This window comes from Chrysochloris asiatica, unplaced genomic scaffold, assembly GCF_000296735.1.
Source record: "Chrysochloris asiatica unplaced genomic scaffold, ChrAsi1.0 scaffold00046, whole genome shotgun sequence".
NCBI lineage: Eukaryota > Metazoa > Chordata > Mammalia > Afrosoricida > Chrysochloridae > Chrysochloris > Chrysochloris asiatica.
Window position 1 is genome coordinate 15,013,619 of NW_006408564.1, and position 15,606 is coordinate 15,029,224.

General features: G+C 38.4%; 1 protein-coding gene across 1 annotated transcript in view; it reads right to left on the minus strand.

Annotated features, from left to right (window-relative positions):
• CADPS (Ca++-dependent secretion activator) overlaps positions 1 to 15,606 on the minus strand; it is a 755,300-nt gene that overhangs the window by 177,956 nt on the left and 561,738 nt on the right. The window contains exon 13 of the mRNA XM_006862100.1: positions 1,237 to 1,373. Within this exon, the coding sequence (XP_006862162.1) occupies positions 1,237 to 1,373 (137 nt within the window). The remainder of the gene's footprint in view (positions 1 to 1,236; positions 1,374 to 15,606) is intronic.

Below are 15,606 nucleotides of genomic sequence, written 5' to 3' on the forward strand. Positions count from 1 at the left end.
ATTTGAGGCAACATTTAAGAAAAACTGCCTTGCAATGCAAGGTAGGCCTTTTCTTCAGCTTGTTTGTTTTTAAAGTCAAAGTGATATTTCTTTCCAACTTGGCTAAGTTCAGATTCCTCTGATGAAGTGATTCTAAACCTGTGATAATCAATGAATGTTTTATGAGATGCAGATTAATAAACTATTCTACATCATCCAGTTTCTACTTATAAGAGTATTTTATCTACTATTTTTAATATTTTAGCACAGCAAAAACAAAGACTCTAAAATAAAGGTTTGTCAAAAGAGATATTTAGAACATAACTGTCATTTGGAAAAGAGATTGTATATAGATATAAAATATTAATATTAGCATATGATATAATATTAATACTATATAAATAAGTTAACCTTTATTAACCTTAGTGGTTAAAGTCAGGGATGAGAATTTTCTTCTGTGTAAAGTCATTTGATTATTTCCCTGTACCTTTTCAATCTATAAAGTAGGACTACAGACATCAAAGAAATGAATCAAGGATTCATGCAGAAGGAAATACATTGAGTCTTATTTAATGCTTCTTAATGTAGTAATTTAAGACCAAAATCAAATCTTCAAAAATTCAATAGTCATAATAGATTAGTACTTAAACGTCTTAAATAAAGGTTTAAAACAGGGTTTTGGGAAATGTTGATGTTCTTGTTAGATAACTAAAACTTTAAATGTCTAAAGTATCACAGAAAAATTCTCCTAAAGGATGAAAAATATTTGGAATATTATGACAGTTAAAAACAGAAAAATCCCACAAAAATTAACAAACCAATTTGTTTTAGCTTATGAACAATGAAGGGAATTTATTTAAAAAATCATTTTAATCTTTTAAAACAAAAACCCAAAATAACATGCTTATTTATGAGGTAGGAGCAGGCGACTTTATCATCTGGGGAGGGTGAGGGTGATCTCAAACTCTTAAGATACTCATGCAATTTTTACAAGTTCTCCATAAGCAGGTGCCAAACTCGATTACCCTCATGGGAATATTTCTCATGTAGCAGCTGAGAAGGGGGACGTTAAGATAGAGAGTCTGGGGAATTGGACCTCTCTTCTGATAACTTCCTCCTGCTCAGTCTTGATGTAAAACTCTCTCAACCCAGGGAAACGTGAGCATGTTTATCACTGTAAAGGAGAATACAGTTTCTGACATAAAGGTGGAGAAAGTTCTCATGCTTAATTTATTATAGACCAAAGAATATACTTGCCAGGCAAGAATAGGAATCATTAAGTCTGTGATCCAAAGTAAGGCGTTGTACCATCTCAAAGAGGGAAGCGTGGTCAAAGTTGCAAGGGTTGGAAGAGATAAATTCATCCATGCCATGCTTTTGAGCTCTATCTGCGTCTGTGCATTTATACATGTAGAGAGAGAAACAATTTAGAGAAACACATCACATTTTCTATGACATTTCAAATAGACAGGAATTTACTAGGCATTATGAACGCTAGCGTTTTCCCCGTTACCTCCCACCAACATCCCCAAATTATTCTTTTTACCTCCCATTGTCAACTTGCATCACTTACTGGTGAGTTTATTGCATTTAGGCAAAAAATATTGGCATCAACATGTTTAGTAAATGATCACAATTCTAGTGGATTTATGTTGTTCTTCAAAAACTAAGCCCAAGATCATAACTTCGCCTGCATTTCACCAAATACTGAAAGCAGATCAGATCTTTGCTTATAAAAGCCTATTTAGCTTTTCATGTTTTTAATAGATTCTGCCATTCCAGTGGTTAGGTCCAGAGTAATTTCTCTACAATTATTGGGATAGTCTAGAAAAAAGGGTTATGCTGATTTTCAGCAAAGTGATATTTATACTCCCCACCCCCAATTCCCATTGCCAATTTGGTTGCATAAAAAGTTTGAGTCCCCACCCTCCAAAATTAAAACAAAAACAACAAAATATTTTCATTGAAACCTGGATAATAAGTTAAGTTGGGATTTAATTTGTGATGGCCAAGGACACTGCTTTATAATGTGCTTACTCAGTTAGTAAAGCTTATAATATAGACAAACAGAAATTTACTCAGCAAGGGCTATGATCTGCCATTTATTGTGAGTTAATCATCTCAATGTATTCACACTTTAGCTTACAGGGTGAAGGCTGTAGGCAAAACCTCCTAAGGGCTATCTAATTAATCTCAACATGTGTAACTAATATACACTATACTCAACGGCGAAATAACTTAGAGAATTCAAATGGAGTATGGCCAAGCAAGCCTTATAGCGGTAAGAACGAAGGTTCTATATAGTAAAGGAATCCGCACACTCCACCTCATCTTCGCTCTCCTGACATGCAGACCATGCAGCAAAAGAATTTCCTATCAAATTGAGAAAAACTTTATTAATCCCCTTGAATGCAATCTTCTTCAAGAATACGGGGACCTGCCAGGAGTCTGCGATGCTGTCAGGACATGGGACTATTGATTTCTGACTTGGAAAGGGCATTTGAATGTTTTCACATGTGGCTTCCCTTCCAGGCAGTATTTTTCCTTCCCTCTTTAGGGTATGGATGAAAGCTTGGATTATGGAAGCTGTGTGACTTTAAGATGATGATTTCTCCTAACATTATTCCTAATTTTGTGTATCATTCAAAACCTAACTGCACAGTAGGTTAGATTTATACCCTTGTATTTGCTAAGATTTAAAAAATCTTCTGCTAAATTTCATAGAAACAGCAAGTGGTCAGGGTTTGAATAAGATGTGTTGTTTATGCCCAAGATGCACAGGAGCAACGGTTACCAGAAGGCAAGTTGAAGAATGTGTATTTTCATAGCTAATTTGCTCCATTAGGATGATAACACACAAGCTTGTGCAGGAAAGATCTGTATGAGAGAATCTGAAAGAATCCCCTCTGCGGTGGTAACTGCTTCAGCTTTGCCCTCAGAAAAGTGAGCTTTAATTTGAGACTGGCGCCTTTATTAGAATTCCTTTGGCTGGTTGGTCTCCAAATTACATTTCTCCTTTGACTCAGGATGACCGGGAAGAACAGTGACCAGGAAGTTGTACTGGGGCCATAGATAGGTGCCACTCTGGGGTCTGTGAATCATCAGACCCATGCCAAGTGTGTGCCAAGCCTGCTCCTATTTCAGGTCTCCCCTGGGAGAATAGCACCCAGGTAGTCCAAGGGGTCACCTTTCCATCCCTGCTGACAGGTTCTGCCCCTCACCTCCATTCCATTGGTCTGAGTTCAATTTAGTACAGAAGAAACTCAAGGTGAGGTATACTGCTGGTCCTATTTCATCCTCATAAAAAGCCTTGCCCATCCCTTTGCCTCTCAATTTGAACAGAATAGATCAGGCATTTTGGCTAGCATTCCCCTTCTTGCTCTTGGATTTCTCACAAGAGACTGCAAGCTGAGACATCGGCCGGGGTCCTACTTTGCCAGTTTGGCTCTGATATTTTATTGCTCTTGAATCATGACGGCACAACCGGTCATTCAGTTGAAGGGAGAAGGGGGGTCTTTTGTAGCTTTTAAAAACAACAACAACAACAACAAAAAAACCCCAAAAAACATGCACACGTTTCCGGTCTCCTCCTCTTTGTTTATTTGGTGGGCCTCTTGAACACTTCGCTGTTGAACTATTTTGTTTGCCTTGCTGGCCACTCAGGAAATGAAGCTGAAAAGGTGAATTGGCTCGTTGATAGAGGCCTGGATGCAGACCCACTTCTCTGTCTCCTGCCAACCATCACAACGGCTAAATGAACACAGACTCACAGCGCTAATTTGTAGGTTAGAGGATGTCTAAAAGACAATTTCATTTTTACATACATTATAACACAAATTTATAGGAAAAAATGTTTTAAATTATCCTATTATTCATTTCAGAGAAATATCCTATCAAAATTAAACTTCCTTTCTTTCCTCCCAGCTTAAAATAGTGAGCTGGATCCACATGAAGAAAAAACCTGGGATCAGATTTGGGAAGTCTGGATTATCGTTTGGGCTCTTGCTGTCCAAGTTGTTCATCTCTCAGGGCCTCAGTTTCCTTGTGTGTAAAACGAGTTGACCTTTCAATTCCTTTCTGTTGTCAGAGGCTGCAACTTAATGATCCTCCTGAACTGGGCACAACTCTCTATGTGTAGATGGAGCTTAATGCAGTGGGAATTTCCACCATGTAAAATGGGCAGCTCCTGGATTTTGTTTGAATGAAATGATCATTAATTTAGAATTAGGCTTATATTTGCAATGATTCCAGTAACTCAAGAATTCTTAAAGAGGTGGTGGTTGGTTCTCATGAAGATTTTGAAAATCTTATTCAGCTTGTTCTTAATGAAATTAAATGGGGGGGGATGCTATTTTTAATGTGTCAGTAGAAAGGATCTGATTTTTTTTAACTTTTTTGGATCAGGAAAGAACTATATGTTCTCTGCTATATTCTCAGCATTGAGAACAGAGCTTGGCACATAGTATGTACTTGATACATAGTTGTTGAAATAATGAACTTATTTCAGCAAAAGAAATAAAGTCATCCTTTCAACAAAGAGTTCCTATTTCTTGATTTTATGGACTACTGATACACCAAAGTCAACGGGAAGAGTTCATAGAGCAGTGGTGGTTAGAGATAGACTTCTTGCTTTTCCATTCAGGAGACCTCGGTTTGATTTCCAGTCAATGTCCCACAATCACCACCTGTCTGTTAGGGGAGGTTTATGTGTCGTGTGCTGCTGACCAGGTTTCAGTGGAATTTCTAGACTAAGACAGACTTAATGATATCCTTCTGAAAATCAGCTCTAGAGATCATAGCAATCTGATCCATTGTGCGTGGGGTTGCTAGGACTTAAGGGCTAGGACTTAATGTGCTGGACTGTAAAGTCGGCTTGAACCACAAGATCGGCGGTTCAAGCTCACCAGCCACTTCTTGGAAACCCTATACAGGGTTGCTATGGGTTGGAACTAACTCAATGGCACTTAACAACAATATCAGCAATGATAATAAGCGGTTAAGTAGATGGACTTCTTAGGGGCAGTCAAGAAGACTGCCCCTTACTAGGTATTTGACATGAAACAGGCTGTTTAATCTTTCTGACTTTCATTTTCCTCATCTATAAATTGAAGCTAGTATTCAAGTCGAGGGTCCTGGTGTGACACTGGACTGCGGGTTGTTAAGAGAATCTGATAAGAAGTGCCTATAAAGCAAATGCCCTGGTGGCACTGTAGTTTAAGTGTTAGGCTGCTAACCACAAGGTGTGTGGTTCAAACCCATCAGCCACCCTAAGGGAGAAAGATAAAGGCTTCTGCTCTCATAAACATTTACTGTCTGGAAACCTTATATAGGGTCTCTATGAGTAAGAATCAACTTGACAGTGCTGGGTTTTTTTTGTTGTTGTTTTTAATAGAGCACATAGAATGGTAAGTACTCAAAAAACACTGCTGTTATTGTGTGATGTCGAGTCAATTCTAGCAGATAGTGACCCTGTATAGGGTTTTCCAGGTTGGCTGGTGCACTTGAACTGGCAACTTTTTGGTTAGTACAGTTAGCAGTCCAGTACTTACCCTACAGTATCATACCAGGACCCAAAACACTACTAGTCGTAAAAGCGAGCTATAAGGTCAGCAGTTCAAACCCTTCAGTTGCTCCTTGGAAACTCTATACAAGGTGGTAATGAGTCTGAACTGACTCCATGACACTTAACAACAAAAACAACAGGGAGCAAAAGAGCAGACTTCCTTGTGTTCCCAAAACCTGTCTTCTTGCTATGTTCTCAATGAGAAGAAGGATACCTCTGCATTTATAGTTAATGCTTCATTCCTTCTTTGCGTCTTGTTGTTGTTGTTAAGTGCCGTCAAGTCGGTTCCGACCCATAGCGACCCTGTACAGGGTTTCCGAGAGTGTAAATCCTTACGGGAGTAGAAAGCCTCATCTTTCTCCCGCGGAGCAGCTGGTAGTTTCGAACTGCTGACCTTACGGTTTGCAGCCCGATTCGTAACCACTACGCTACCAGTCTTACACAATGCTATTTATAGGAAACAGCTGAAAGTTCTTCCCAAGCTCTCTGTCGTATGGGTCACTTTTGGCTCTGAAGAACCATTTCCTGTGTCCTACCTCTGTAATTTTGCTGGGGTGTGTTCCAATTCTTCTGCTGTTAAAGAGAATATACAAATGAATCCATTCAAATGCACATACAGTTCCATTGATAGATAATATGTTCCTTGAGGGTAAGGTACTGATTTGTCATTTCCTCTGCTGCCTGGCAGAGGAGCCAGATCCTTAGGAGGTGTCTATTAACTGACTTACTCTGACACCTTCATCCCAGGAAACTTGTCAGCTTTATTAAGAAGTCACACACATGGGAATTCAGATGGTATCTTGAAACTCCAAAAGTGGGAACATGTGCTCTTAGGGGGGAAATGTAGAAGGAAACAGAATTCTAGGTGCAGGTGTCTTTGGATACCATTCAGACTGTCTGCCTGTGTCTCCATACATGTCTGGGACCATATGCATTACATATGTTGTCTATTTTAAAATAAAACACTGCAGTGGTCCAGCTGTTCCAAATTCTGTTTCAAAGAACTTGTGGGTGCTTCCCAAGCAACACCATAGAGTCATTCTTCCACTGTCCCAGTCTGTTTTTTCACAATGCTGAAAAAAACAAAACAAAAAAAGGTTTCTTGCAACACCATTTCCCAAACAATTGGAAATGGTTGTTGAAAGAAAAAGAAAATCGGATGTTGACATTGTTATTGTTAAGTGCCACTGAGTCAATTCTGACTCACAGCGACCCTGTATATGGTTTCCAAGGTGTGACTTGGTGGGTTTGAACTGCAGACCTTGTGGTTAGCAGTCTAATGTTTATCCTACAGCACCATACAAGGATTCCATTAGGAGTGGGAAAACAGTCCTGAGCAAAAGTATGAGAGAGCCAATTCCTAGATTCCGGACTCTTTGGGGTCACCTTTGCCAGTATTTGGTATATGTCAAGAGAAAGAAAATTAATTAGAACAAGTTGTTGTTGTTGTTGGTGGTGGTAGGTGCCATCAAGTCAGTACCACCTCATAGTGATCCTACGCACAACAGAGTGAAACACTCCCTGGTCCTGGGTCAACCTCACAACTGTTGTTATGTTTGAGCCCATTGTTGCTGCCACTTGGCCAATCCATCTTGTTGAGGGTCTTCCTCTTTTTCTCCAAACCTCCACTTTACCAAACATGATATCCTCCTCCAGCGACTGGACTCTCCTGACAATACATCCGGAGTATTCTGACTGTACTTCTTCCAATGCAGATCAATTTGTTCTTGTGATCATAGGGTGAGCAAAATACAGTTAGGTGGGTAAAGAGGCTGCTTACAAACCCCAGTGATGATTGGATTCTTAATGGATTTTTATCTCTTGCTTGGGAGCTGAATACCAATGCTCATTTTCATTCACACGTGTCTGTTGTTGTTGTTTTGTTTTTTAAGAAAGCAAGGATTCACTGTGTTTTGAGAACTGACTACAACCTTGACTTCTTTCAGAATCCTGCTGGTCTTCAATGTGCAGAAAGCGAGCTGTGTGATTTTGTGCGCCGAGGGTCTAATTCAACACACCTTCCAAACGTTGCCACCTGTTCTACTTCTCAGTTTTATCTGCATAAAGATTTTGAAGTCTTTTATAATATGGAAATAAGGGACTGGCTTCAGACTAAACGTAGATGATAAAGCTGATATTGGTCCCTAAAAATTGCATTAAGAAACAGAAAACAGTATTAATGGTATCCAAGACATAGGAGCAAGCTGAGGGGTACATAAACTTATGGAGGGCAGGTGTACTTTCAAATGAAAACTAACTGAAACTGTACCCCAAGTTTCTTCAGAAAGAATTTGTTCCTAAAGTGATACCATTATATGCGTTTGATACTACTATCATTTAATCTACTTCATTACAATTTTAGTGATATCTTCCTAATAGACCCCCCAATCACGTTTAGGTTAATTTCATGTTTGTTTGTCTTTTCCTTTTTTCTTTCCTCACAGCTGGAAAAAAGTTTAAATCTTTTTCATGATCTCTTGCCTCAACAGCAAGTGCATTTGTATGATTCTGTTTCAGATACATATGCTGGTAGGCAGGTTTGTAATAATACCCATTAAATACATGTAATTTTCTAGGGAAATGCTATAGCTTTCAAATTTTTATTTATTGGAAATGTTCCTATTAGTCAAATAGATAGATAAAGGGTAAAGACAAAAGGCCAAATCTCTCCTTTGATTTTATTATATTATATTTTGAATATTTTTATAGGCTAGGGAAAAGGAGATCCTGCTGTTGAAAATACATGGTTAACAAATTATCTGACAGAAGCTCTTTGTTTCAATTAATCTAAAAAGTAGGGGTAGCTATTTTATCACTGAAATTAAGAGTTCAGTTTATGGCATTGCTATGCTGTATGGATGCTAGAGGCAAGAAACTAGCTAATGTAATTCTAAAGTCATATGTGAGCTCAAACTGCAAATTAAAAGGTGACTTTGTATGTTTAGTTGTATATGGATAATGTGTGCTTGTCATCTTTGCTTCACAGTACAAAAATATGGTTTGGACAATAACAAAAAATAACAGTAGTCAACTTCATCAGAAGACATGAAATAAAGAAATGACAATGACTGATGGCAGCTGACTGGTTATGGATTTTTCTAGAACAGTTTTTCTTGGCTAATGAAGTTAACAGGGGTCATGCTCTGCCTGAGCTTTGCACACGAAGCAAAAGATGGGTCCTCCATTGCCTGCTTCCCTGAGGCATACAGAACACCATGTAATTGAGAAACAACTAAGTTCTTTCATGGTCTCTTCAATGAAGTCAAGCTAAAGTGCATGACCAAGAGTAGATGACATCTTCAGGCACTATCAAGGGCAAGTCTTCATTCTAAAGAAATTTTGAATTTCAAATGACTATTGCAATATTCCCCAAGGGATAAGTATATGATGTTATTTCAATATTAATTTTTATAATTCTTTCTAAGACGGCTGCTTTGAGCATAAATCCTAACAGAAACTTTGCCAATGCTTTGAAAACAAACAAATCAGTAATTCATAATCTTTTCTGCTGCAGTCATAACACTTCCAATTAATTTACAGAGTCCTTGATATTTTTATGTTATGTTCCCTACAACATGGGTGAAATATATTTTCTATACTTGACAGGAATTAATGATGCTTCTTATTGGATGTCACTGTCTTTCATGAAAATCCTCAACTGCTTAGTGAATAAGATGTTAAATGTGTCTAAAGTAGTTTACAAATATATGTACCTTCAATTAATAGTCTAGTTAGATCATCTCATGGTGTTTGGAATATCCTGGACCTGCTTGTTAGAGTCTATGTCTTTAAAGAGTCATTTAGTTTTACAGTGAGAAGGAAACTCATTTATGGTGTGGTTTTCAGTTATGCAAAGTTGATATTGAATTAGTTATTTGATATTGCATTCCTGCAATGTAGCAACTGCAAGTTGACAATATAAGAAGATATAGCAAAAATTTCTTGAGATAAAATATATATAAAGGAATTAAGGCAAACAACTATTTAAAAATCTACTATGATAGCAATGCATTCTTGTGCAAATACATGTAAATTCTTTCAGAATTCATTCAATCATCTATTCATCCATCCTTTCTTTCATTCCTTAAAGAGCAGGGCAAAATCCAACCCACTAGTTTTTTTTTAAATGCCTGGTCAGACACTCAAAGTAAAGTAAAATTAAATTAGATATCTGCTTGGAGTGGTGAAAAAGTCTGTCTGCTAGTCAGGGCGTACATTTACATAAAATAAAAGAAAACAAAAGAAAGGGAGAAAGAAAGCAAAGTAAAGAAAGAGACAAAAAGAATTAAAAGGACTATTGGTAAATGGTCAGGAAGAATGATATGACCTATATCATCTAAATTAGCATTCAAAATACTCGAATACATATTTGCCTGCTCTCTTGACACATTTTCTAGCTCTCTCTTATGATGAGTTTTCCCTCCCCACATTTTTGGTGGGCAGATTTTTCTATATGGATAAAGGAATTATGTACCTTTATATTAATAACTCAAATACTGAAAGATTTTTCTAAACTTTGAACATTTTGTTTTTTCTCTTGCATATGTATATTTTTAGAAAAATTAATACAAATACAAGTGAGGAAAAAAAAATAATTTAAAAGGTTATTGTTGTCATTGTTCTTGGGGGAGTAGATGTGAGACTTTTGAGACCAGAGGTGACAACTCTCCTTGGCACTTGGAGATGGTGACTCTGAAGTTTTTGTGAATAAATAACATGGACTCCATCATGCCCTTGATTTCTGGTTTTTGTGTGTGGTAGTCCTTCGTATGGTAGCCCTCCCTTCAGGATTAATCCTGAATCAGAGCTAACCTCAGAGTATACTCTCAAGCCCCCTAGAACTAATTCTTTAGTATTCACATAATGCATTTGCTATCTTTATTAACTGAATTTTGCAATTTCTAGAAGTCTTGCTAGATTCACATCTTTGGATTTCCTGCCCTACCTTTCAATCTGTTAAGGTATCCATGGTTACCACACCATTGATCCCCAGACCATACTAATCTTTGGAATGGGAAAGGAAAAACAACAACAACAACAACAACACATTGTCAGAGTGCAAAATGATCTGTTTTCAGGCATTAAGCAGTTGGGTAGCTGTGAATTCCATGAAACAAAGGCATTACTTGCCATTTCATTGTGATGTTAATTAATAATCTTGGAATGAAAAAAAAATTAGAAGATGTTAATGGTTGGCTTTACTCAGAGGATCATTTGATGCCAATATGAAAGCCAAGGAGAGGAGGCAATTATGCACATATCACATGCATCCTAGTTTCAGTATGGAAGCTTACATTTCAAACCTAAGATCAGGAAAATAACATGAAAAGTTTTACTACAAAGTCTAGACATGAGGGAGATTTAAGAGGAGAGGGGGGAAGCACATTGCAGGTGTCAGATAATCTAGTCTGATTATCTGAGCTGTGCTAGCTATAGGGGAGCACTTACCCTTCAGTCCAGCTAGAAGTTAGCAGGGTAAGAAGGAACAAACCAGAATAACATAAAGACTAGCAACAAGGCTCAGGAAAGCAGACAGGAGTTCTAACCTAGCAGCTAAAGTTCTTGGGTCCAAGCAAAGATTGAACAAGAAAACTGAAAAACAAAACAAAACGGAACAAAACCAAAAAACAAAATCAACCCTCCTCCCAAACCAACAATAACCAACTCCCCCACCCGACCCTAACTACTGAAGACTCTTTCAGTGGTAGCAAACATAGAATAATTTTCAGAAACACCCAACTTTGGGAGTCTAGGATGTGATTAACAGTTGTTAGTTGAGAATAGACATTAAAAATGAGAATCATTCCAAGTGACATTGTCAAATACATCATTGGTCAAATGCCAACACTTGAAATATACCCATCCCCCTGGCCCGCTCCACATGAGGACTGAAATACTGATTTTTACTGCTCCACTAACACAGAATGGGCAGGAATAAATTGTCTCAATGACAGGTCACTTGGCAGAATAAATTGTGGCAACATTCAACTACAGGTTTGGACATTGTTTTCAAGGTAAGCAACATTGGCCTTAAAAATTGGAACATTGCATGGATTTGTTGTATAGCTAGGTACTGACTTAATTTGTAAAACGTTTAACATAAAATTAAATAATCAGAAGAAAGAAAAAAGCAACAAAAGACCCCAAAAGAACAACAACAACAAAAAGTTTTAAAGATTGATGGGACCCTCCCAAAGCCTTTGTAGAGTCATACACAAACTAACGAATAGCAGGATCTATTTTGTAAGTTTTCACAATTCCATATAAATACTCCACTCCACTCTTTCTTAGACGTGTCTTTTTGTTTTGAAATTGAGTTTTTGAAATTGCAAAACAAAGTTTTTAAAAACCATGTTAAACTGAATTTGGAAAGACCCAAATAAATTCACAATAACTCCCAAGTTTCTCAAAGTATTTTGAAAAAAAAAAAAGTCATTCTTAAGCTTCCATGGAATAGACAGCGACATGACAAGAAGACTGGAGTGTTTATTTTTCTCTACCCCACAAAAACTTTCCCACTTCTATGCAGCTTCCCTTTTCCATGTAAATCCTAACACAGCAATGACTAAGGTAAGCCACTGAAAACTGAGGTTCTTAAAAAATTACTCACTACCAAGAATGGCAAACACTTTAATCAAATACTCAAAAACAGGACTTAATGAGGCATGTCAGAGTTAAGTATTTAACATCCATCCTTACCTTTTGGAAGTCAAGGAAACCGCTTTTTAAAATGCAATACTTGACTGTTTTGATTCTTTTTTGTTAGACAGAGAATCTGTGGTTGATTTGATTTTGTGATGTGATATACTGAAAACAAATCAACATACAGACTAGAAATCAAACGTAAGCAAAGGACCAAAGTTTGCTATTTGCAATTATGTTAAGATTGTTTATTACTTTTCTATAATCTTCGCTTATAGTACAGGGTGACCTGCCTTCTGGGTTTGTCCAGAACTAAAGGACTAGGTCTCCTGGGATACGGGACTTTCTGAGCTATGACCAGGAAATTCCTGGGCAAACTAGGAAAGTCCTAGGCAAATCAGGATGAGTTGGTCACCCTACGTATATGAGTGAAGGCAATGGGTTTGACTAAGTTAATATAAAGTGTGATGGGTTGACCTTAGTATATTAAAGGCAATTGTGAACTAACTGTGAACTAACTACCATTCTGTGGTTGTTGTTGTTGTTGTTAAGTGCCATCGAGTCGGGTCCGACCCATAGCGACCCTGTACAGGGTTTCCGAGGGTGTAAATCTTTACGGGAGTAGAAAGCCTCATCTTTCTCCCGCGGAGCGGCTGGTAGTTTCGAACCGCTGACCTTAAGGTTTGCAGCCCGATTCGTAACCACTACGCTACCAGAGCTCCTTACCATTCTGTGGTAGTTTGTTGTTATTATTAAGTGTCACTGAGTAGCTTCCAACTCATAGTGACCCTGTATAGGGTTTGCTAGGAAAGGCTGGTGAGCTTGAAATGCTGATCTTGTGGTTGAAACCAACCTTGTGTTCTAGTGTTTTATCCCACAAAGCCACACCAGGACTCCATTAAAACTATGAGATGTCTCCTAGTCATGTTTTGTTTTTTTTTTTAGTTGTTACACACAAGAACCACTAGTGATGTCACACAATGTAAAATTCTTGACTTCCTTTTTGATGTCTCTCACATGTGCTCCTAATCACAAAAGCTCAAGATGTAGTAGTTTAATTGTGCATGGTTTCCTCTGCTGCCTCCTAAATTATGGGCACAGACATCCCACCTAATGGAACTCCTTTGGATGTAGATTATATTAAATGCATAAACAAGGGAGAGATAGACTTTGGAAATGTTGGTGCCCTGTCTAATGGATAATAAAGTATCCATGGAACTGTTGTAATCAATGCTATTAGGTTGAAGCGCTGGGTAGAGATTACTGTTATTATACCACTATGCACAGTTACACAAGTTGTGCATTGCATTGACAATTTTGTGTATGTGAAAGGTGCCTACTGTAGAACACATCTGCATGGCTGAATGCAGTGCCCTTGTTTTAAAGAATTTGGTAGGTGTGGGGCTTCACAATCTTAGGAGAACCTCAGTTCTTGGGCAGTGACTTGTTGTTGTTGTTGTTAAGTGCTGTCGAGTCGATTCCGACCGATAGCGACCCTGTATAGGGTTACCAAGGAGCAGCTGGTGAGTTTGAACCTCCAACCTTGCAGTTCAAACGACTACACAGTCTGATGCATTAGCCCACAGTGCCGCACCAGGACTCGTGATGTGGGCAGTGACTTAGGAGACAATAAGGAAGGTGGCACCACCTCCCAACCCAACCAGTGCCATCAGGTCAATTCCACTCCGAGTACCCTTGTAGGGCAGAATCGAACTGCTCCTCAGGGTTTTGGAGACTATACATTTTTCTAGGTGCTGACAATCTTATCTTTCTCCAGAGGAGTGACTGACAGGTTTGAAATGTCAACCTGTGGTTAACAGTCCAATGCATAAACTACTGCACCCCTAGGGTTCTTGGCATGACCCCCAGATAGTGACAAATCTGAGAGGTATACATCATCTCATCTAAGTCATCCTACTGCCTGCCTGCCTCCCATGCTCTTTAGTGGTAATCTTATTTACCCCTCAAATCGTGACCCTTAGGATATTTCTTTAGATACCCATTTAATAAAAGTTCCTTGGTGGCTCAGTGGGTTGAACATTGGGTTGCTAATGAAAAGGATTGCCATTTGAACCCACCAGCTGATCCATGTAAAACTGATGGGTCAATCTGTATCTGTAAAAATTTAGTGTCTCAGAAACCTGAGGAGCAATTCTATTCTGCCCTATAGAATTGCTACGAGTGAGAATTAACTAAGTGACAATGGGTTTGGTTTTTTGGCTTTATGTCAATTAGGGCAAAGACACACATCAAGCTTGTGTGTACTTGACTGAATTTTTCTGAGGATGCCTAATGGCTAGTATTTTACTTTTAAAGCTAAATGAGTCTTATTCAAAGAGGAAACTCTTCAGTAGGGACAATCACTAGTCTTTTATAATCATTGTCTGGTCTCCACTTAATTTGATCCCTGAATAGCCTTCTTTCCTACCTAGGGAGTAGAGAGTGGGGCCAATCATAAACTGTAGTAATGTCTTAATTTGACAGATGATAGAATAGAGGCATAGAAACCAAGGTGAAATAGAGATCATTTGGAAATAAGACCAGCATTTTCCAAATATCACCAGAGATACATGCTTTACAATGTTAATGTAGACAATGACTATAATTAGGAATTCTTTGTCTGATTCAGGGACAATGCCATCTCAGGGGATAAGACAGGATGCACTATTTCCCAATTTCTTAAAAGGAGCATGCCAGGTAAAGTGAATAAGAGAGTCTATTGCCTTGTTTTGTTTGTTTTTCTTTTAATTAAACAGATGCTAGGTATAATTTAAGGAGCTCTGGCAGTGTAGTGGGTTACAAGTTAGACTGCTAACCACAAGGTCAGCAGTTCGAAATTACCAGCTGTTCTGAGGGAGAAAGATGAGGTTTTCTGCTCCTATAGAGATTTACAGCCTTGGAAACCCTACAAAGGGTTGCTATGAGTCAGAACCAACTCCACAGCACATAACCACCACCATCAGATATATTTTGGTGTCCTGGTGTCCTGGTGGCCATGCTGGACAAAGTTGGTGGTTCAAACCCACTAGCTGCTCCTTGAAAACCCTACACAGAATCTCTATGAGTCAGAACTGCCTCCACGGCATTTACCAACAACAAAAGGTATATTTTATGTCAACTAGGAGCCCTAGTGACACCATAGTTGCTAGCTAAAAGGTCAGTGGTTTGAATCCACTTGTTAATCTACTTCTGTAAAGACAGCAAGCTTGGAAATCCCACTGGCAGTTCTCTGTACTGCAGGGTGACTATGACTTGGAATCAACAGGACAGCAAACGGTTTGGTTTTGGTTATCTCAATGAGTAAAGCATTGGAAAGAGTTGTTGCCTTCTCTCTTTATTGCATTCAAAGTAACCTAAATGCCAGAAGCTGCCAGAAAAGACAACTAGAGGATGGAGAACTTCATGGTGGCTGTGGGCAGTAG